General features: G+C 40.9%; 1 protein-coding gene and 1 pseudogene across 1 annotated transcript in view; one reads left to right on the forward strand and one right to left on the reverse strand.

Annotated features, from left to right (window-relative positions):
* Positions 1 to 25,229, reverse strand: part of AKR1E2 (aldo-keto reductase family 1 member E2) — a 59,783-nt gene that overhangs the window by 4,234 nt on the left and 30,320 nt on the right. Inside the window, exons 4-6 of the mRNA XM_077167886.1 lie at positions 15,075 to 15,152; positions 13,590 to 13,712; positions 680 to 777 (exon numbers count right to left, since the gene is read on the reverse strand). Coding sequence (XP_077024001.1) covers positions 680 to 777; positions 13,590 to 13,712; positions 15,075 to 15,152 — 299 coding nt within the window. The remainder of the gene's footprint in view (positions 1 to 679; positions 778 to 13,589; positions 13,713 to 15,074; positions 15,153 to 25,229) is intronic.
* On the forward strand, positions 19,195 to 20,279 carry LOC143689724 (lipoyl synthase, mitochondrial pseudogene; annotated as a pseudogene).

The raw sequence follows: 25,229 nt of genomic DNA on the forward strand, positions 1-25,229 counted from the left end.
AAATCTGTGAGAGAGGGAAGGAAGAAAGGAGAAAGAGAGAGAGAAGAAGTAAAGAGGCTACTATAATAACCTAAGGGAATTCCTACTTAACTAAAGCAGTTACAGTGAGAATAGAGGCCAAGAGACCAATTCAGAGTTCCTCTTGCAGAATAATCACTAGATCTTAGTGATGGATCAGATAAGAGAATGGGAAAGGGATGATTTTCAAGTTTCTGACTCAGGGGGCTAAGTGGGAGGTGGCTCACTAACTGATATAGGGAGCACAGCACAAATTTCTGTGCTCAGGAGGGAATGACATGTAGAATGTTATTTAAAGATTGAGATATCTGTAAAATATAAAATAGAGAGGTCTCGTAGTAGACTGGACACACTAGTCAAGAACTCAGCAAAAGAAGCCGCTTCTAGTAGGTTATGTCCCTGAAAACATCACTGCTCCTCTCAAGGCAGCCCTTCAAAGTGACTCTCTCCTGGCTTCCAGGAGCAGCTCCATCCCTTCATCCCAAAGGGTCCAGGGGTGTTAACAGCTCTACCTACATGCTCCCTTGTGGTTTCCCTACAACTTGCCCACACCTTCTTTAAGCCCTCCTCGAACTGTCCAAATTGGAGAATGTTATTTATTTTCTGCTGTCTTCAACTAATACAACCTAAATCACCAATAGGACCAGAGATGCATCCCTACCTTGAGCCACCAAGAGGACTGTAAGCAGTCACTGAGACACCTCTGGATTGACAAAAATCAATAAGATTCTTCTGAGCCAGATAGGGGTGGCACTCAACCTACAAACAGAATCACAGATTATCAAAAAAAAATCAGACCAATGCCCACTAAAAAAAGCTCTAAAGGAGTCAAGAGACCTAATTAATATACTAGATCTGTCCTTGAGTAGCTATATGACCCATCTCTAGGCCTGGATGTCTTCATTTGTAACGTTAAAAGTTTGGACTAAATGATTGCCATGATTCTAGCCAGCTGTAAAGCTCTGAGTCTGTAGGTTTAAGAAATACCTATGTCATTGAAATGTCAAATATCACTTCCTCTGTGAGGCCTTCCCTGATCATGCTATTTTAAAACTGCAACACTCCAATAGCTCCCATTACCCTCCTCTCCTTTATTGTCCTCTATGACATTTGTCATCATCTGACGTCTTGTATATTTTAATTATTTGCTTATTGTCTAATCCCCATGTGAAGGCAGAATCTGTTTTTCTATATGTGTTTGGTCTGCACTGTATTGCCAACACCTGAACCAGCACCTGACATATGGAAGGTGCACAATAAATATTTGATGACTGAATGAATGAAATCGAGGAGCTATTTGTGAAAACACAAGCTATAGGTGACTACCCCTCACATTTTAAGAAATGTTAAAGGGCTGGATTCTTGTCTTTTCCACATTCTCTCAATTCTCATGTACAATTCCAGATTATAAGTGGACCTGTTTTAGTTTCTGAGTTACTAAAACAAATACCATACAATGTATTGGCTTAAATAAGGGACATTTATTAGTTCACAGTTTTAAGGCTAGTAGATGTCCAAATCAAGGTATCAGCCAGGCAGTGCTTTCTCCCAGAAGACTATGGCATCCTGGAGCTGGCTGCTAGTAATCCTTGGTCCTTGGCTTTTCTGCCTTATGACAATACACATGGCAGTGTTTTCTCCTTTTTCTTCTGGGTTCCATTGACTTCCAGTTTCTTGCTTCTCTGTGTCCAACTTCCTTCACTTATAAGGACTTCAATCATACTGGATTAAGATCTACCCTCATTCAGTTTGGGCACACCTTAGCTAGTAACATCTTCAATGCTTGGGACTCGAACATGCCTTTTGTATGGGGCATGATTTAATCTCCAATAGTCCACCCTCTGGACCCCAAAGAGAAATGTTCTTCTCACATGCAAAATATATTCATTCCATCATAACAACCCCAAAAGCCTTATGCCATTTTAGAATAATGTTGATGGCAACATCTTATCAAACCTGGTTATCTGGGTGTGGTCCATCCTGGGACAAAATTCCTCTACTTGATGTACCTGTAAAACCTAGAAAACAAGTTATCTGTTTCCAATATACATGATAAGACAGGCATAGGATAAAGATCTGCATTCCAGAATGGAGAAACTAGAAGGAAAATAGGTGCCAAACAAGTCCAAAACCAGCAGGGCAAACTCTATTAGATTTCAAGGACCAGAGTCATCTCTGGATGGACATTTTGTCCTCCGAGTCTGATGGAGTAGCAACCCCATCCACACCAAATGCTTGTGCAGCGGCCATGCTCTCCTCAACACTGGAATGTAAGTCCCACTCTCTGTAAATGTGGGGGGTGGGGGGCAGGCTTTCCATGAACGGCACAACCATCTCCAAGCACTGCGGTGGTAACACTCTCTCTGAACAAAGGGGTATAAGGCCAACCTCCTCCCTCTGCCAAGGGCAGGGGCAGATCTGCCCTTTCCAAACATATGGGTGGGCCCACTCTCTCAGTTGAAAGAGAGCTCTTCAGTCCAGTCCTTTGCTTCCATGGATCTGCCCTTGAAATCGATCTTCCTTTAATTCGTCCCTTCTCTGTCCCTTTCAATACAAGCTGGTGGTGGTTCTGCTCACACCAGTTTGCAAAAACATTGTCAGTTCTGCATACTGTTCAAGCAGATCCCAAGAGTCAGACAATAGAACTTTCCACAGATCCTTCCTGGATAACTGCATTTCCAATTCCGATTTTCACTGACATGGCTGACTGGATCTGTGTTCAGCCATACTCTCTTTTGCAAAGGGCTGTTCCATTAAACCCTCACATGGAGTCTTGTCATCTGGGGACTCACTTCCTACAAGCTCAGAGAGGTTCTTGATAGAATGCTTCTGGCTCTAGTCTCAGCAGCCTACCTGAATAAGCTGTGAATTTTCAAAATCATCTATTTCTGGTTCCTTTGTGTTAAGTTTAATTCTTAGCTTATCCCTTTCCTCTTGCATTTTACTATAAGCTGTAAGGAGAAAGCAGGCTACACCACCTTCCACACTTAGGTTGGAAATTTCCTCAGCAAAAGTTCATTGCTTACAAGGTTTGTCTTTCATCTGATATCAGAACACAATTTTGTCAAGTTCTCCACCACTTTATAACAAGAACTGTCTTTCTTACAATTTCCAGCAATACATTCACCGTTTTTTACTAAGGCATGAACAGAAGTACCTTTAATATCCATATTTCCACTAACATTCTCTTCGTGATGAATTATTTTCTAAGATGACATAAACTTTCTCTATAGCTCTCACTCATTTTTGAGCCCTCTCAATGCTTCTAGCCAAAGTTATTGCCACATTTTTAGGTATTTGCTATAGCAGTACCTCACATTCAGGTACCAAAACTTTTTTAGTTTCTCAGCTGCAAAAACAAATATCACATAATGGTTGGCTTAAACAATGGTATAATTGAGCTAGAAAGAATGCTAACATCACTCTAAGAAAAAGAAGTAAATCTCCAAATAGAAAATTTAGGCAAAATTCACAAACCAAAAGCATGCAAGTAAAGAAATCCAAATGGCTAATGAACATTTGAGAAACTTTCAAGTGACAGTAATAACCAAAGTAACATACATTAAGACAAGGAGAAATTATTTTCACTTATGAAACTCACAAAAATAAAACACAACATTTCCATTGTTAAAGAGGGCTTGAAGAAGAGGCGTCCACACATACTGCTACAGGGAGTAAAAATGGATGGGAACTTTACAGAAAATTATTAAGCAATATTTATCAGATTCTCTAAAATGTGCATACCTTTTGATTAATTGCTTTTAGAATGTTTTCCTCAGAAAATAATAATTGAAGATCTGTACCTAGATTTATTTATAAGAATGTCCAAACATAACGTGGGTTATAATTGTGAAATATAAGAAGAATCTGAGTGTTCTAAAAATAGATTGATCAAATGAATTATGGTACATCTATGGGGTAGGACATACACAGTTTTGAAAGTTGTATGCTTAGAAATTAGTCACAACATATTCAGTAAAAAGAAAAAGAAATGGATAGTAAAAGAATGATGCCTATAAGATCTACAGACAAAAAATAAAGTGGTAGGATCATGAATATTTACTTATGAATTAATGCTTATTTTTATATTCTATTGTATGCTTCTATTTTTCTTTACTTCCAAAATATTATATGATAAGTGTATTAAATGCAGAATAAAATAATCATATTATTTTAAAAAGGGAATTTACTGGCTCACAGTTTTGAGGTAAGAAGTTCAAAATCAAGGCAGCGAGGTGATGCTTTTTCCCAGAAGACTGTGGAATTCAGGGACTGGCTTTGGTCCTTGGCTTTTCTTTCGCATGACAATGCACAGGGCAGCATCTTCTTCTTTCTTTTCTGGGTTCCATTGACTTCTAGCTTCCTGCTTCTCCTGTAGCTTCTTCCCTCTGTGTCCAATTTCCTTTGCTTATAAGGTCTTCAGCCATACTGGATTAAGGCCTAGCCTCATTCAGTTTGGGAACACCTTAACTAATAGCATCTTCAAAGGTCTTAATTACAAATGAGTTCACATCCACAAGGCCACCGGTTGGGAAATCAACAAGCCTTTTGTGGAGGGCATGATTCAATTTCCAACAGTACCTGAAATAAATACTCATTTATGGTGAATTAAAGAAAACTGTTAATAGTGACTTTGAAGGAAGCAGAGGCAAGTTTCCAAGAACACACTGAGCATAGCAGAACAAACTCATCAGTCAGGAAAGCCTCCAGCAGAGAAATTCTGATGCATGCTGCAGTAAGGATGAACCTTGAAGACACCATGCTGAGTGAAATAAGACAGATACAAAAACGAATAATATGTGTTCTCACTGATATGAAATCATTAGAATAAGCAAATTCAGGAGTCAAATACTAGAATACAGGTTACCAGGGGCCAGGATAGGGGTAAGGAATGGGAAGTTAATGCTTACATTGTACAGAGCTTCTGTCTGGGGGACGAAAAACTTTTGGTAAGGGATGGTAATGATGGTAGCACAATATTGTGAACATAATTAACAGTACTGAAGTACATATTTGAATTGGCTAAAAGGGGAAATTTCAGGTTCTATGTATGTTACCAGAATAAAAATTTTAAAAATACAAACCATAGGACTATACAGCACACATGGGGAGCCCTAAAGTAAATAAAGGACTATAATTATAGTACAATTTAAATAATATTACTTTAATTTTAGCAAATGTAACCACACTAATGTGAGCTGTTAATGGGGGGTGGGCAGCTGTATATGGGCTGTATATGGACAGCTATATATGGCTGTATATGCATAATTTTTCTGCAGAAGTTCCCTAATAATACGAAAGGAGAAAGGGGTGCTTCTAGGATACTGGTCATGTTCTGGTTCCTGATCCGGTTGTTATTCACAGAGCTATGTTCAGTTTAAAAGAATTCATCAGGTTCTATTCTTACATATACACTTTCATGTATATATATTACACTATAAAAGTTTAAAATAAAATACAGCAAACATGTTCTTACAATTTATGAAGTCAGACAGTGGATCTACAAAATCCATTAGGCCTTTCCTCATAAGTTATTTATCTGCATTAAAAAAAAAAAAAAAAAGAACAACTTCTTTGTAGGCAGAGTCTGGGAATCTGGTCTGACAGACATTCAGTTACCCATCCATTCAATGGGGTCAGTCTGCAAGAGAAAGGGGAGAGGGAAAGTCCTTGAGGAATGCTATCCTGGTCAGGTCCATATGCCAACGTGGCCAGGTGGTGGTGGTCGGTCAATTCGTTGAGCAAACATTGGCCTGTCTGTTGCTATGAGGACATTTCATGAACTTAAATCATGATTACATTGGCTGTATCCACAGCTGCTTGCATTTGTAATCAGCTAAGAGGAGTGTCTTCTGCAATGAGTGATGGTTAATTTAATCACTGGAAGGCTTTTAAGGAGGATTCAGGGGAGACGGTGAATCTTTCTGCTTCAGTTGGTGAGCCTCTCCTGTGGAGTTCATCCAGAACCTCCTCAGAGGTGCCAGCTTCACAGCCTGCCCTAAAGATTTTGGACAGTTCCATTCCCACAGTTATCCAGTCAGCCTCTTCTAAGAGTTTGTTGATGACCTTCATCGGAGTTACCAGCTTGCAGCCTGCCCTACAGAACTTGGACTCTACATTCCCACAACTATGTGAGCCACTTTTATAACTTTTATATCTAAGAATATCTCCTGCTGATTCTGTTTCTCTAGAGAACCTTAGCTAATACAGTTTGGTACCAGGAGTGGTTCTTAAGAAACAGGATCTTAAAAATGGGTTTTCATGAATGGTTTTCTACTCTGACTGGACTCAAAGACACTAAGGACTCTGTTTCCCATAGTCAGAATGACACTGCCAATCCATGGGGTGAGGTGGCAAAAGAGATAGTCAAAATATCACCATTGGATTTTTCTAATGCTTTGCTTGTACGAGGCCAAGCTCTGGGGAATCATGTTTTTGACACCTTTATGGAGTTTTGTGGAAATAGGAGGTATAGAGATGTTGGCTGGTTGTTGTTAGATGTTCTGTGCACATTAATGAGGGAAAAGGATGAACTGAAAGTTTCAAATGAGAAGCTTACATGCCATATTGCAGATGTAAACGTTTCTATGAGTGCCCTGAAGGAAAATCTTATTTCCTGTAGCCACAGACTTGAGATCTCCAAAAATCAGACTCAGAATCCTATTGGTAGAGTAGCAACTTTACAACATAAACTGAAATCTCAGTCTAGCATGGTGTCTGCCATTAAAGGGAGGGCATTGATTAGAAAGGAGTGGGACCCTGAAAAATGGGATGGTGAAATATGGATTGATAATGATGCAGGTAGAAAGGTCGAAACCCTAGGCTCTGCTGAGGCTTTTCTAGATAACCCTGTAATAGTCTGCCCTTAGGACATAGCTGCCCCACCTCCAGCTTACCCTGAAGAGTTGGCCACCCAACCTCCACCTGAAGGGATTAACCCTAGAGTGATTAATCATGTTTCACCAGATGAAACTGAAAATGAATGCCCTGAAACAATTGGCTTGGAAGATATTTCTAATTCTTTTCATGACCCACACCCATGACCCCTCATTTCTTCTGGACCTATAACTAGACGAAAGTCCCAACAGGCCCCAAAAGGTGGGGTACAAAATGTCACCCATGTACATTATACTTCAAAAGAATTACATGAGTTTTCCAATTTATATAGACAGAAACCAGGGGAATATGTGTGGCAGTGGAATTTAGGGGTGTGGGATAATGGTGTGAGGAATATAAAGCTAGATCAGAATTAATTTATTGATATGGGCCCACTAAGCAGAGATTCTGCCTTCAGTGTTACAGTTCAAGGGGTTAGAAAAGGCATTAACAGTCTGCTTGAGTGGTTGGCTAAAACACAGATCAAAAGGTAGCTGACAAATACACAAAAGAAAGGGTGGTATAAGTGGAGAATTCTTGATATTCTCACAAGCAGTGGGGACAACCAAAGCAAAAGGCTGAGCTCCCAATCTTGAGGGTTGTTCATATGAAAGAACCCCACAAAGGATAGGCTAAGCCTACTTAAAATTAGGCCTAAGAGTCACCCCCAAGAGAACCTCTTTTGTTGCTCAGATGTGGCCTCTATCTCAGCCTACACAACAAGCAAACTCATGGCCCTCCCCATCTCTACATAGGACATGACTCCCAGGAGTGTGGACCTTCTTGGCAATGTGGGAAAGAAATCGTAGAATAAGCTAGGACTCAGCAACAAAGGACTGAGAAAACCTTCTTGACTGAAAGGAGGAAGAGAGAAATGAGACAAAATAAAGAGCCAATGGCTGAGAGATTCCAAATAGAGTTGATAGGTTATCCTGGATGTTATTCTTACACATTAAATAGATATCATCTTTTTAGTTAAGATGTAACAGAGAGGCTGGAGGGAACTGCCTGAAAATGTAGATCTGAGTTCCAGTAGCCATGTTTCTTGAAGATGATTGTATAATGATATAGCTTTTGCAATGTTACTGTGTGATTGTGAAAACCTTGTATCTGGTGCTTCTTTTATCTACCTTATGGACAGATGAGAAAAAAATATGGATTAAAAATAAATAAATAAATAAATAAATAATAGGGGAACAAATGTTGAAATAAATCTAGTAGATTGAAATACTAGTGATCGATGAAAGGGAGCGGTAAGGGGCATTAGAAAAAAAAAAGAAAGAGTGGTGTGATGGTGGCTCAGTTGTAGAATTATCACCTGCCATGCAGAAACCCGGGTTCAATTCCCAGTACCTGCCCATGCAAAAAAACTAATAAATGTAGCCAGCATTACCTGAAGTTGAAATGCCAGAACTTCCCTGGTATAATGTAGATGGTGGGATCCAGTGACTTAGAGAGATTGGAATCTTAAAATGGATTTATCATGGAAAGTCTGCTCTTATACCTCAGGAATGTCTGGAGTATGCACCTTTTACCAGAACTGTGAGAAATAAATTTGTGAGACTAGCGCCATCATCCCTGAAGAGCTCTGTAATTGCCCTTCTCTGCAGGTCAGATATTACTGTGGGAACTGCTGTCATTGAGCTGAAATACTTAAGCACAATGGGGATCACTGGATCCCAAGCTGGCAGAAGCCAGGTGGCAGCACTTAATCACCAAAGACAAGGTGGACGTGGCTATCATAATGGACAGCAGACTCAAAGCAGAAGTCAAATAATCTGACTTGCAGAGACTTGTGTTGGCTAATAGATCATGGGGTACCAAGAAGTACAATAGATGGGCAGTCTACTAAATTCTTATTTGTTGTATAAACAAGAGTTCTATGTCAAGTGAACAGAAGTCTAACTTGAATTATAAAAACAGAGTGTCATGGCTTCCTAATAAATTTCCAGACTTGAGAAAGTTTACAGACCCAAAGTCCCTTGAATGAGGGGGAGACCAGGTCCCTTTATGGGGTACCCTGTTACACTGCCAAAAATTTATACTGTTAACCTTCCTCCAAGCCTTCCCCAAGGAGAGCAATGGCCTTTTAGCAGTGTAACTGTGCATTGGAGACAAGGAAATGATCAGGTATTCCAGGGATTTTTAGACACTGGTTCAGAAGTGACATTAATTTCAGGGGACCCAAAATGTAACTCTGGCCCACCAGTCATTGGGGGCTTATGGAGGTCAGGTGATCGATGGAATTTTAGCTCATGTTCTCCCATCTCACAGTGAGTCCAATGGGGCCCTGGACCCATTGTGTAATTATTTCCCCATTTCCAGAATGCATAATTGGAATGGAGACACTGAGCAACAGGCAGAATCCACACATCAGCTCTCTAACTCATAGAGTGAAGGCAATTATGGTCAGAAAGGCCAAGCAGAAGCCACTAGAACTGCCCCTACCTAGCAAAATAGTAAATCAGAAGCAATCCAGGATTCCTGGAGGGATTGCAGAGATTACTGCCACTCTTAAGGACTTGAAGGATGCAGGGGTAGTGATTCCCACCACATCCCTATTCAATTCTCCTTCTTGGCCTGTGCAGAAAGCAGATGGGTCTTGGAGGATGACTGGATTATCATAAACTCAATCAGTGGTAACTCCAATTGCTACTGTTCTGGATGTGGTATCATTGCTTGAGCAAATCAATATGTCCCCTGGTACCTGGTATGCAGCTATTGATCTGGCAAATGCTTTTTTCTCAATAGCTGTTAGTAAGGGCCACCAGAAACAGTTTGCTTTCAGCTGGCCTGGTCAGCGATATACGTCACTGTCCTATCTGAGGAGCATATCAATTCTCCAGCTCTATGTCATAATCTTGTCCACAGGGACCTTGATCATTTCTCCCGCCCACAAGACATCACACTGGCCCATTATATTGATGATATCATGTTGATTGGGCCTAGTGAGCAAGAAGTAACAACTACTCTAGACTTATTGGTAAGGCATTTGTGTGTCAGAGGATAGGAGATAAATCCAACAAAAATACAGGAGCTTTTCCCCTCAGTGAAATTTCTAGGTGTCCAGCGGTAGGTGCATGTTGAGATATCATTTCTAAGGTGAAGGACAGGTTGCTGCATCTGGTCCCTCTTATGACTAAAAATGAGGTGCAAGGCCTAGTTGGTCTCTTTGTATTTTGGTAACAACACACTCTTCATTTGGGTGTGCTACTCCAGCCCATTTATCAAGTGACCAGAAAAGCATCTAATTTTAAATGGGGACCTGAAAAGAGGAGACTCTGTGACAGGTCCAGGCTCCTGTACAGCTGCTCTGCCACTTGGACCATATGATCCAGCAGATCCAATGGTTCTGGAAGTGTAAGTGGCAAATAGAGATGATGTCTGGAGCCTTTGGCAGGCCCTACAGGAGAATTACAACACAAACCTTTAGGATTTTGGAGCAAAGCGTTACCATCTGCTGCAGATAACTACTCTCCTTTTGAGAAACAACTTTTGGCCTGCTACAGGGCCTTCGTAGAGACTGAACGCTTAACCATGGGCTACCACATTACCATGAGACCTCAGTTGCCTATCATGAGCTAGGTGTTGACTGACTTACCAAGCCACAAAGTTGGGCAAGCACAGCAGCACTCCATCATAAAATGGAAATGGTATATATGAGATAGGGCCAGAGCAGGTCTTGAAGGCACAAGTAAGGTATATGTGGAAGTGGCCCAAATGTCTATGATCTGCACTCCTGCCACGTTACCTTCTCTTTCCCAGACAAGAGCTATGGCCTTACATTGAATTGACTGAGGAAAAGAAAACTTGGGCCTGGTTTACAGATGGTTCAGCACGATATGCAGGTACCATCTGAAAGTGGATAGCTACAGCACTACAACCCCTTTCCAGGATGTCCCTGAAGGACAGTGGTAAGGGGAAATCCTCCCAGTGGGCAGAACTTCAAATAATGCACCTGGTTTTTCATTTTGCTTGGAAGGAGAACTGGCTAGAGGTGCATTTATATACTCACTCATGGGCTGTTGCTAATGGTTTGGCTGCATAGTCAGGGACTTGGAAAGACCATAATGGGAAACTGGTGTCAAAGAGGTCTGGGAAAGAGGTATGTAGATAGACTTTACTGAGTGGGCTAAAAACATGAAGATATTTGTGTCCCATGTGAATGCACATCAGAGAGTGACTTCGGCAGAGGAAGGTTTTAATAATCAAGTGGTAAGACGATCCGTTCTGTGGCTATCAGTCAGCCTCTTTCCTCAGCAACTCCTGTCTTTGCCCACTGGGCTCATGAATAAAGTGGGCATGGTAGTAGGAATGGAGGTTATGCATGCACTTAGCAACATGGACTTCCACTCGCCAAGGCTGACTTGGCTACAACCACTGCTGAGTGCCCAATCTGCCAGAAGCAGAGACCACACTCAGCCCCTGATATGGTACCATTCCCTGAGGTGATCAGCTGGCTACATGGTGGCAGGTTGATTACATTCGACCACTCCCATGATGGAAGGAGCAGCGATTTGTTCTAACTGGAACAGACACATACTCTGGATATGGATTTGCTTTACCTGAATGCAATGCTTCTGCCAAAACTACCATCTGTGGACTTACAGAATGTCTTATCCATCGTCATGGTATTCCACACAGCATTGCTTCTGATCAAGGGACCCACTTCACAGCAAATGAAGGGCGGGAATGGGCACATGCTCATGGAATTCTCTGGTCTTACCATGTTCCCCATCATCCAGAGGCAGCTGGGTTGATAGAATGGTGGAATGACCTTTTGAAAACTCAATTATGATGCTAACCAGGTGGTATAACCTTGCAAGGCTGGAGTGATGTTCTCCAGGAGGCTGTGTATGCTCTGAATCAGCATCCACTGTATGGTGCTGTTTCTCCCATAGCCAGGATCCATGGGTCCAGGAACCAAGGAGTGGAAATGGGCATGGTACCATTCACTATTACCCCTAGGGATTCCACTAGGAAAATTTTTGCTTCCTGTCCCTGCAACCTTGAGCTCTGCTGGTCTACAGGTTTTAGTTCCAGAAGGGGGAGTGCTTCCACCAGGAGAAACAACAATTCCATTGAACTGGAATCTAACACTGCCAACTGGTCACTTTGGGCTACTCATGCCCCTGGATCAACAAGCCAAGAAGGGGATTACTTTACTGGCTGAGGTGAATGACCCAGACCATCAGGGGGAACTAGGACTGCATCTATACAATGGAGGTAAATAAGTGTTTTCCTGGCATATAAGCGATCCCCTAGGGCTTTTCTTAGTACTACCATGCCCTATGATTAAAATCAATGGAAAACTGCAACAACCCAATCTACACAGGACTACCAATGGCTCTCAAACTTCAGGACAGAAAGTTTGGGTAACCCCACCAGGCAAAGAACTGTGGACAGCTGAAGTGCTTGCTGAGCATAAAGGGAACATGGAATGGGTAGTGATAAATATGAACTACGACCACATGATCAGTTACAGAAATGAGGATGGTAATGCTGTTTAGTTCATGTTATAGTATTTCAGTTTAAGATATCAAGTTTAAGACTGAGTAGGACTTGTACCCTATTCTGGGGAAATTTAATGCATTTCCAGTTGTACATGGGACAGTTGACTATTGTTAGGTGAGGAAAATATGTGTCTGCTATTGTTTTCTATTTAGAGATTAAGTATGGTTTAAGGTGATATGTATAGCTGCCAAGTTGACAAGGGGTGAACTCTCATGGTCAGGTTCATGTGTCAACTTGGCCAGGTTGTAGTACCCAGTTATCTGATCAGGCAAGCACTGGCCTGTCTGTTGCTATGAGGACATTTCATGGACTTAAATCATGATTACGTTGATTGCATCCGCAACTGGCTGCATTTGTAATCAGCTAAGGGGAGGGTCTTCTGCAATGAGTGGTGCTTAATCTAACCACTGGAAGGCCTTTAAGGAGGATTCAGAAAAGGCACTGACTTTTCCTGCTTCAGCCAGTGAGTCTCTCTTTTGGAGTTTGTCCAGACCCTTCACTGAATTCATCAACTTTATATCCTGCCCTACAGATTTTGGACTCTTCCATTCCCATGGTTGTCCAGCCAGCTTCTCCTGAGAGTTCATTGAGGAACTTCATTGGAGTTACCAGCTTGCAGCCTGCCCTACAGACCTTGGACTCTTTATATTCCCACAGTTGCCAGCCAGCCTCTCTTGAGAATTCGTTGATGACCTGCATCAGAGTTACCAGCTTGTGGCCTTCCCTACAGACCTTGGACTCTACATTCCCATAATTATGTGAGACATTTTTATAAATTTTATTTCTCTCCTTCTGATTCTGTTTCTTGAGAGAACCCTAGTTAATACAGATGGAGTTTCACAGGAAACTTCATCATTAATGAGAGGTCTGCCAGGACCCTTCACCATGTGTGAATGGATATAGTAATTCACCCCATAACTGCAAGTGGAAATCCAAATTCCAGCTCAATCCTTCCCTTCCAATATCAACCCCCAAACAGACACAATATTTAAAAAAAAAGTTCTCTTGCCTACTTACCATCATTTGCCTGTTACCCTAAGTTACAATTTTTGACAGCCAGTGGAGAAAAATACATATGTCATGCTTCCCTCTTTCTCTCATTTCCAGTAAAGCCATATGGAGTTAATGGCTGAAAAGCCAACCACATCCATTAAACATTTTCACATTGTTTTCAAGTTCACCTGGTTAGTTATTGGCTTGAATCTCAAGTTAGGCTTGTTCAAAAGTCTCTCGACCTGCTGCTTGTTGAAGTTTGACACCCCGATGGCTTTCACCAGCCCAGTGGTCACCAGGTCCTCCATGCCCTCAAAGAGAACAGCGGATTATTTCTATTGTGTAGGTTCTGCCTATTGCTCTTATAATCCATATTCCTCACCTCCTTTGCAGTTTTCTAAAACTAGCTCCATCAAATTTTTTTTATTTTGCTTGATTGTTCAAAGTATTTCTGCACTCAAGGTTTACTTCCAGTTCCATTACTTAATAGCTGGGAGACCTTGAGCAAGTTAGATGACCCTATTGAACCTTAGGTATTTCTTCATGTTCAGAATGAGGGGAACACTGTCTACACCATGGGGTCACTTTAAGGGTTATGTGAAATATTGCACATGAAGCATTTAGCAAAGGAATGAAATCTAGCAAATGCTCAACACATTTTAGGTATTATTATTTTAATTATCATGCTTGGCAAATAGATACATGGTTAATTTTATTTGCTCACCTTTCTTTCCACCTAGATTATAATCTTCTTAAACATAGAGATCTAGAAGGAGGATGCCTAGCCCAGGTATTCCCTCCTTGTCTGGCACTTCCCCTTTCTCTTCTCACTCACCCTAGATGATCATACACATTCCCATGGCTATCCCTAATCCATTCCATACTAAGGGCTCCAGGATCTTATCTCCTGAATTCAACCTAAGCTGGAAACTCAGAAAGCTCAAATTTGAGCTCACTTTCTTTCAATGCCACCAACTCGCCCCTTGTCTAACTCCCCAGGTTGGTTAGGAAGATGATATGCACTCAGTGATCCACGCTAGAAGCATGAGTCATCTGTGGATCTTCCCAGTCTTCATTCCACACCCATTTATCAGTTCTACTCCCACAAGTCTCTCAAACCAATCATCTCCTCTGGACTCTGAACCCTGGCAGTAGGCTTTTAACTTGGTGACCCGACCTCCACACTTTTCTCATCTCCTGAATCTGAATGTTGCCAGGCTTCCAAAATTATCATTCTAACATGTTTTAAAAAGAACTAAAAGAAAACTACAAAATGTTAATAGTGGTTACCACTGGGACAAAGAAGAATAGATTGTTTTTATTTTCTTTGTTATGTTTTTCTGGATTTCCCTCTTCTGTAATAATGCTGTGGCATGTTTTAATAAAAAAAAACTAAATAAATGGTTGAGAAAAGGAAAAAGGGAAATCTGAATTAATTATCCCAAAAATAAATCTCAGAGAGAAAACCAAACAAAACTAAAGCTAACAAGAGTCTCTGAGCAACTCAACCAAGAACCAATTGTTCACTCCTAATTCATACCATAAACCCTGTGTGTGTCTTAAGCAGATAAACCTAGTGAGTTTGAATGCCAGAAGCTCAAGCTCTTCTAATTTCCCATTCATACTTCATCATCTGGGATGCAGGAAGATGCCAGATGGGTGGCTGAACTCACCTCCCATGTGTCCAGGTAGTCCGTGTTACTGGGCACAATCATGCTGTTGGAATCCAAAGGTAGATCTTCTTCCCCAGGCTATGAGAACAAGAAATAAAACTTATTGGGAAGCTTGTGATCCATCCCCTATAAGGACACTGAGTAGAGTGAGGGTCAAGATGTATGGAAAGAATTCTGGACTATGTGTCAGAAAATATGGATCCAAGTCATGGCCCTCACACTAAGCAACCCCATCTTGGCCCAACAACTTCACTTCTCAAGGCCTTGGCTTTCACCTTTATGAGCTCAAACAGTGGTTGGATTGGATGGTCTGCTGAGTTCTTGAAAGCTTTGATGTTCACTGTCCAGCTCTCACAGACAGGAAAGGAAAGGAAAGGGAGAGCTTGAATCCATGCCAATTTCTGGGAAACAGTAATTTCAGGTAAAGAACAGAGAGGAGAATATGGTGGAGTAGGATAGGCTGGGTTTGCCCAAGCTCCATGGAACAAGAGGGAGGACAGAAAAAATTACCAGGACAGCAGTCATGGGACATATGTGATTGAAGAGGGTCTTCAGGATTTCATAGGAATGTCCTGGATGAGAAAGATGTATGGAAATTTGGATAGAGAGAGCAGGGTAAGTCTAAAGGGCCACAAACCCACTGGGGGGCAGACAGTGTTGTACAGGGAAGTGAAGATCTGAGGGAGTGGACCATCACTCTGCTCCAGCCTGCCCCAACAACTAGCTGAGGAGATATCCCCACACAGCTCAGCAGCCAGCAACACCTGTGGAGAGCCCAAAGGCATGCCTAGCCACCTGACAGAAAAAGCTGCACCCGTATTGGGATTAGTTGCCCACCACGCACCGCATATAGTGATCTTGGGGTATCTCCTTCTGAAACTGGGGCCTATTATTGCCCCAATTTCAGAAGGAAAGGTATTTTTTTTCCTTTGGGTACATGGTCTGGGAGTCAAACCCAGATCTCCTGCATGGTAGGTGGGCATTCTGCCACTGAACTATCTGTGCATCACTGCCTAGCGTTTTTAATAGACTGTCAAGTAGAACTGCACCCCCTACATGAAATCTGCCTTGTTTGGTGGGGAATTACTGACAAGCCAAGTGCAAAAGGGGACATTCAACGCAAACCTAAGTAAATGCAAAACTTTAGATGAGTGAAGGAAATTAACTTGCAAAATAACCTTAATAATCAAATGCCCTGAACACAACAGAAAATCACAAAGCACATGATGATAGAGGCAAAAATAACTCAGCTAACTGACCAAATGAAAACACCACAGGGGACATAGAATATGGAACAACTATACAAGGATATTTATAAAGAAATAAAGGATATCAAGCAGACACTAGAACAGCATAAAGAAGAATTCAAAAGATTAAATATAAAAATAGATCTTACAGGGATGAAAGATCTGTAGATCAAATTAGAAATAAAGTAGAGACAGATGATAGCAGATTCAATGAAGCAGAAGGAAGAATCAGCGGGCTAGAAAACAGAATAATTGAACTAGAGCACACAAAAGAACAAATGGCAAAAAAAAAAAGATGGAAAAAATGGAACTGGATCTCTAGAAGGAGAAGAATAAAGGATTGAGGAGATTAGTTGAAGAGATAAAGGGGGGAACTTCTAAAACCTTATGAAAGACATAAATATGAAAATCAAGGAGTTTCAACAAACCCCAAATAGAATAAATCCAAATAGGCATACTCTAAGACACATACTAATCAGACTGTCAAATGTTGAAGCGAAGTAGAAAGGTCTGTAAGCAGCATGAGAAAATTAATCTACTACATACAAGGGAAACCACCCAAGACTGAGTTTAGAAAACTCAACAAGCACAATGGAGGCAAGAGGCAGTGGTATCATATTTTTGATATCCTGAAAGAGAAAGGCTCCAGCCAAGAATCTTATATACAGCCAAGTCGTCCTTCAAAAGAGAGGAAGTGATTAAAATCTTCAAAGATACACAAAGACTGAGAGAACTAGTCAACAAGAGGCTTACCCTACAAGAAATACTAAAGGGAGGTCTCTCAGTTGAATTAAAAAAAAAGACAGGACAGCGAGGTCTGGAGGAGGGCATGGAACTGAAGAATACCAGTAAGGGTAATTTAAAGGATAAAGAAAGAGAGAGAGAGAAAAAAAGAATACATACATCTGGCAAATAAAAAGTAAAGGATAAGATGGTAGATTCAAGAACTGCTTTTACGAGGGTGGCCACAGTGGCTCAGCAGGCAGAGTTCTTGCCCGCCATGCTGGAGACCTGGGTTCGATACCCAGTGCCTGCCCATGCAAAAAAAAAAAAAAAAAAAAGATTAAATGAATTTATAAAAAAAAATTTAAAAAAAGAACTGCTTTTACAGTAATAAATTTGAACATTAATGGTCTAAACTCCCCAATTAAAAGATGCAGATCGGTAGAATGGATTTAAAAATATGATCCATCTATATGATGTTTACAAGAGATGCATCTTAGACCCAAGGACACAATTAGATTGAAAGTGAAAGAATGAAAAAGATGTTCTATATAATCTGTAACCAAAAGAAAGCAGGACAAAAGATAGGCTGAGTCTACTTAAAATTAGGCCTAAGAGTCATCCCCAGAGGACCTCTTTCGTTGCTCAGATGTGGCCTCTTTCTCTCTAAGCTGACAAGGGAAGCGAACTCACTGCCCTTCCCCCTCCATATAGGACATGACTTCCAGGGGTGTAAACCTCCCTGGCAACATGGGATAGAAATCCTGGGATGAGCTGGGACTCAGCATCAAGGGGTTGAGGAAATCTTGTTGACCAAAAATGGGGAAGAGAGAAATGAGACAACATAAAATGTCAGTGGCTGAGAGATTTCAAACAGAATCAAAAGGTTATTCTGGAGGTTATTCTTAAACATTATATAGATATTCCATTTTTAGTTTACGGTGTATTAGAGTGGCTAGAAGGAAGTACTTGAAACTGTAGAGCTGTATTCCAATACCCATGTTTCTTGAAGATGATTGTATAATGATACAATGTGACTATATGATTGTGAAAACTGTGTCTGATGCTCTTTTTTCTACAGTATGGACAGATGAGTTAAAATATGGATAAAAAAATAAATAAAAGGGGGAACGAAGTTCAAATAAATTGAGTAGATTGAAATACTAGTGGTCAATGAGAGGAGGTGTAAGGGGTATGATATGTATGAGTTTTTCTTTTTTACTTCTTTTGCTAGGGAGATACAAATGTTAAAAAAAAAAAGATCATGGTGATGAATACACAACTATGTGATGATATTGTGAGCCATTGATTGCACACCATGTGAAGAATGCTTGTATGTTTTTTGTTAAGGTTTACAATAGAAATATTAAAAAGAAGAAAGAGAAAGAAAGCAGGAGTAGCTATATCAGTATCAGATAAAATAGACTTTAAATGTAAAGATGCTATAAGAGGCAAAGAAGAGCACTACATAGTAATAAAAGGGAAAATTCACCAAAAAGAAACAACAATCACAAATGCTTACGCTCCCAATCAAGGGCTCCAAAGTACCAGAAGCACCATTAGCAAAACTGAAGGGAATTTTAGAATTTTCAATAATAATAGTGGGAGACTTCAATACACACCCTCCACTATAGATAGAACAATCAGACAGAGGATCAACAAGGAAATAGAGAACTTAAACAATGCAATAAATGAATCAGACCTAGCAGACATATATATATATGTTACACCTCAAAACACAGGATTTATATTCATCTCTAGTGCTCATGGAATGTTCTCCAGGATAGATCATATGCTGGGACACAAAACAGGTCTTTATAAATTTAATAAAATTGAAATTATCCCAAGAACTTTCTCTGACCACAGTGGAATGAAGCTGGAAATTGATAATAACCAAATAACCAGAACTTTCATGAATACATGGAGATTAAACAATAATCAATGGATCAAAAAAAGAAATTTCTAGAGATATCAGTAAATATCTGGAGATGAATGGTTATGAGAATACAACAATATCAGAACTTACAGGATGCAGCAAAGGCAGTGCTGAGAAGGAAATGTATTGCCCTAAAAGCCTATTTTAAAAACAAGAATGAGTAAAAAGTTGAAGACTGAAACTGGCCCTCCACTCTGCTAGATCCAAAGAGAAGATGTCTCTATGTTGCAGAGGGACCACCCGCACACTAGGGCCCTGAATATTTGGAAAGTATTTATGCAGTCCAGTCCAAGCATTGAGTTCCATGTCAGAAGAAAAAAAGGAATTTTTACAGAATGGACCAGACCTTCAAGATTTTCTTTCTGGTGATCTTACAGACAAGAACACCTGGGTTGAATATAAAGGAAACTATAAATGCCAGAAAGGAGAAAAGTTAAGACTACCTCCATGGTTAAAGACAGAGATTCCCATGGGGAAAAATTACAGTAAACTGAAAAATACATTGAGAACTTTAAATCTTCATACAGTATGTGAGGAAGCTCAATGTCTCAATACTAGAGAGTGTGGTAGATTCATTTGTCAACTTGGCCAAGTGAAGGCACCTAGTTCTGTTGCTGTGAACATGAGCCAATGGTACATGAACCTCATCTGTTGCTGATTATATCTGCAGTTGGCCAGGAGGCATGCCTGCTGCAACTAATGATGTTTGACTTAACTGACTGGTGCTTAAATGAGAGAGCTCAATGTAGCACAGCCCAAGCAGCTCAGCATACCTCATCTCAGCACTCGCAGCTCAGCCCAGGCCTTTAGGGATGCAGAAAGGAATCACCCCGGGGAAAGCTGTTGGAACCCAGAGGCCTGGAGAGAAGGCCAGCAGAGATCACCCTGTACCTTCCCACGTAAGAAAGAACCTCAGTTGAAAGCTGCTTTTCCTCTGAAGAGCTAACAAAATAAATCCCCTTTTATTAAAAGTCAAATCCATCTCTGGTGTGTTGCATTCCGGCAGCTAGCAAACTAGAACAGAGTGTTGGGGAGGTGGAGATATGCCACAGCCAAAGCCACAATAATGTTGATGGGAGACAAACATGTACAAGAGGTTGTAGATTTTGTTCTGTTAAAACTACAAGAAATCCACCTCCACTGGATGCCAATGAGTCCTACAATACTGCAAAGGTAACTGCAGAGTGGGGTCTGGATTACTTTGTCCTGACATCTGTGGATCGAGATGATATGCCTGATGGGGGAGCTGAGCACTTTGCAAAGACTGCCATGCTTAAAGGACAAAGTGTCAATGGCTGAGAGATTCCAGACAGAGTAGAGAGGTCATCCTGGAGGTTATTCTTACGCATTAAATAGATAGCACCTTTTTAGTTAAGGTGTAACAGAGAGGCTGGAGGGAACTGCCTGAAAATGTAGAGCTGTGTTCCAGTAGCCATGTTTCTTGATGATGAGTGTATAATGATACAGCTTTCACAACGTGACTGTGTGATTGTGAAAACCTTGTGTCTGATGCTCCTTTGATCTACTTTGTCAAGAGACGAGTAGAATATATGGAATAAAAATAAATAATAGGGGGAACAAATGTTAAAATAAATTTAGGGTGAAATGCTAGTGATCAATGAAAGGGAGGGGTAAGGGGTGTGGTGTGTATAAATTTTTTTTTCTGTTTTCATTTTATTTCTTTTTTCTGAATAGATGCAAATGTTCCAAGAAATGATCATGATGATGAATATGCAACTATGGGATGATATTGTGAATTACTAATTATGTATATAGAATGGAATGATCAAAATAGGAATGTTTGTGTTTGTTTGGTGTTTTTTTTGGTATTTAAAAAAATAAAATAAAATAAAAATTTTTTTTTTAAATCTTCTGAATAAGGAAGGCCCAGGGCTAGACAGCTTCACAGGGGAATTTTATCAAACATTCCAAAAAGAACTAACACCAATTCTGCTCAAACCCTTTCAAAAAATTGAGGAAAAAGGAACACTATATAACCCATCTTATGAAGCTAACATCATTCTAATACCAAAACTGGGTAAAAATGCTATAAGAAAGGTAATGTTCATCTCCCTAATGAACATAAATGCAAAAATTCTCAACAAAATACTAGCAAATCGAATTCAACAGCATACTTAAAAAATCATACATCTTCCTGCCCCACAATTCTTCCCACACTCCAGCACCTGAACCTTGTCACCCTCACCCCCAACACACTCCAAGCAACCCCCTCTCCGGACCCCACTCACCACGCATCCCTGCTGCAAACCCCTGACCCACACATGTGCAAAAGACTGTCCCAGCCCAATCCACTTCTTCCGCAGAAGCACACAGTCTCACACCCGACCGAACTGGAGACCCGAGCACCCATGTCCAGCCCTTGACCCCTACCTCCCCCTTTCTGTCACTGCAGGCAGTCACCCGCGCATGCAGGCTGCAGGCACTCACCTTCATACCCAGGCTTCACCTGCACCCAGCCCACACAGGTGCTCAACGCTGCCCCACCACCCTTATGTTCAGCACACATGCACTTTAGCATCCAGAACCCCCAGACCCAGACACGTGTCCACACCAACTCATGCTATGCCCTTAAGCTCTGGCAAGCACTGACCTGTGCATCCCGGGTACACCCACCCCCAGCCCATGCAGACGCAATCCTGCCCCACTGCCTCTGAGCTCTGCACACTGGCACACCAGTGCCCTGCCTCCCAAAAACCACACAGGTGCACAGCCACATCCTCCCCACCAGGCACCCACGTTTGCGTGCACTAATCTCTTGACCCCTGCGCCCCACCCCACCCTGCCCCCCCACACACACACAATCTTGCCTCACCGCCCAGCATAAGCGCCCTTCTCCCAAAGCGGGCAGGTGCTCTTGTGCATTCTCTGACACATAGCCCCCACCTGGCACACATGTACACCCCTGCCCCAGCCCACTGCTGCACCTGTGCACCCACGCCAGGGCCCCGCCCACCTGATATCACTCATCCCTGACACACTTGCTGCAACCTTCGTGACCTGTGCTCCACCCCTGCTCACTTGCACATCCACATCCCGGCCCCCCTGGACCCCTACCCCTGCACACACATGTGCCCTGTACTCCACACCCTGATACCCATGACCCACATGCTCCATGCGCCCACCCACATCCTGCCCACATACCAGCCTCCAGCACATCTGCTCAGCCCCCGACCCACCTCCTATCATGCCTCTGTGTACCCCACACTGCGACCTGCTCCTGCACTCCAAGGCCTGCCTGAGCTGCATCTTGACCCCACGCCCCCCACACTACATCTCCACAACCCGCAACCTGCACCCCACAGTCACAGGCAGCAGCATAGCATCCCTAACTCATGCATATGCCTGCACTGCAACCCATCACCACACTGTTGTGTCCCTCCCCACGCCCCACATCCTGCTCCACAACCATCCCACAAATACAAAGCTTTAGACTACTGAAGAAAATCAACTTCCAAAGGAATCTTATCAAGATATTTACACGCCACAAAGATAAAAGAAGATCACTAACTATATGAAGACACAGATGGATACAGTCGAGCCTAATGACCCAATAAAACACCAGAACAGACAAAGACTTAGGGACATGTAATCAAAGATGTTCATATATTGGGCGGGCCGCGGGGGCTCAGCGGGCAAAGTGCTTGCCTGCCATGCCGGAGGACCTCGGTTCGATTCCCGGCCCCAGCCCATGTAAAAAACAAACAAACAAACAAAATACAATAAAACAAGAAAATGTTTAAAGATGTTTCCCTTTCTTCCTTCCTTCCTTCCATCCTTCTTTCCTTCTCTCTGTCTTTCCTTCCCTTCCTCCCTCTCTCTTAAAAAAAAAAAAAAAGATGTTCATATAACTTTACATAAATAAGATCAGTGGGATGGCTAATGACATAAAGGATATAAAAATAGACACTAGAAGAGCATAAAGTGAAATTTGAAATACTAAATAGAAAAATAGCAGATATCACAGAGATTAAAGATGCTGTAGATCAAATAAAAATATACTAGAGACACACAACAGCAGATTTGAAGAGGTAGAAGAAGGAATAAGAGAACTCGTGGACAGGACAACTGATTTTGAGCACACAAAAGAGCAAATGACAAAAAGAACAGAAAATTTTGACCTGGATTTCAGGGAAATAATGAACAAAACAAAGCATACAGATATAAGAATCATCAGTGTCCCAGAAGGAGAAGAGAAAAGTAAAGGGCTAGAAAGATTAGTGGAGGACATAATGGGGAAAAACTTCCCAAACTTTATAAAAGACATAAATATGCAAATCAAAGAAGCCCAACAAACTCCAAGTAAAATAAATCCAAATAGGCCAAACCCAAAACACATACTAATCAGTCTGTAAAATGTTGAAGAAAAGCAGAAAATCCTGAAACTGGCCAGAGAAAAACAATCTACTGCATACAAGGGAAACCACAAAAGACTGTGTTCAGACTAGTCAACTGGCACTATGGAGGGGGGAAGTCAGTGGTATGATATATTTAAGATCCTGAAAGAGAAAGACTTCCACCAAAGAATTCTTTATCCAGCCAAATTGCCCTTTAAAACTGAAAGAGATTAAAATTTTCACAAAGGCTGAAAGAATTTTTCAACAAGAGAATGGCCCTACAAGAAATACTAAAGGAAGTTCTGTAAGCTGAAAATAAAAGACAGGAGAGGGAGGTCTGGAAGAGGGCACAGAACTGAGGAGTACAAGAAAGGGTAACTTCAAGAATAAAAAGAGAGAGAGGAAAAGGAATGTATAGATCTGACTAATAAAATCCAAAGAATAAGATGGTGGATTTAAGAAATACCTTTTCAATAATAACTTTGAATGTCAATGGACTAAACTTAACAATGAAAAGATACAGATTGGCAGAATGTATTAAGAAATATAATCCAGCTATATGTTGCTCACAAGAGACTCATTTTAGACCCAAGGATACAAATGGATTGAAAGTGAAAGGATGGAAGAAGATATTTCACTCAAGGTGTAACCAAAAGAAAGCAAGAGTAGCTATACTAGTATCAGACAAAATAGACTTTAAAGGAAAATACATCATCAGAAACAAAGAAGGGGCACTACATATATTAGTAAAAAAGATAAATTACCAAGAACAAATAACAACCATAAATGTCTATGCTCCCAACAAAGGAGCTCCAAAGTACATGAAACAGACATTGGCAAAACTGAATGGAGTGATAGATGTTTCAGCAATAATAGTAGGAAACATCAATTTACTATTCACCTCTATAGACAGAAAAACCAGATAGAGGATCAACAAGGAAAGAGAGAACTTAAACAATTTGATAAATGAATTAGACCTAACAGACATAGAGGTCATTAAACACCAAAACACCAGGATAAACATTCTTCTCTAGTGCTGATGGAATATTTTCCCGGATAGATCATATGCTTGGGCACAAAACAGATCTTTATAAATTTAAAAACATTGAAATTATTCAAAGCACTTTCTCTGATCACAATGTAATAAAGCTGAAAATCAATAACCACCAAAGAATGAGAACTTTCACAAATATATGGAGATTAAGTAATACACTCTCAAACAATGCGTGGGTCAAAGAAGAAATTGCTAGAGAAATGAGTAGCTATCTGGAGATGAATGAAAATGAGAATACAATGTATCAGAACTTATGGGATGCTGCAAAGGCTGTGCTGGGAGGGAAATTTATCACCCTAAATGCTTATATTAAAAAAGAAGAAAGCAAATATCAAAGACTTAACTGCTCACCTAGAGGAACTTGAGAAAGAACAGCAAACTAATCCCAAAGCAAATAGAAGAAGAGAAATAAGAAAGATTAAAGTAGAGTTAGAAAGAATCAATAAAACCAAAAGTTGGTTCCTTGAGAAAATCAATAAAACCGATGGACCCCTAACAAGGCTGACAAAGGAAAAAAAGAGAGACTATGCAAATAAACAAAATCAGAAATGAGAGGGGGATCATTACCATAGACCCTGAAGAAACTTTTTTAAAATCTTAAAAGGATACTATGAATAACTATATGCCAACAAACTAGACAACTTAGATGAAATGGACAAATTCCTAGAAACACACAAACAAGCTACACTGACTGAAGAAAAAACAGAAGATCTCAACAAACTAATCACAATTAAAGAGTTTCAATTAGTCATCAAAAATCTTCCTACTAAGAAAAGGCCAAGGCCAGATGGCTTCACAGAGGAATTTTATGAAACATTCCAAAAAAAAAACTAGCACCTA

Source organism: Tamandua tetradactyla, chromosome 7 (assembly GCF_023851605.1).
Source record: "Tamandua tetradactyla isolate mTamTet1 chromosome 7, mTamTet1.pri, whole genome shotgun sequence".
Classification (NCBI taxonomy): domain Eukaryota; kingdom Metazoa; phylum Chordata; class Mammalia; order Pilosa; family Myrmecophagidae; genus Tamandua; species Tamandua tetradactyla.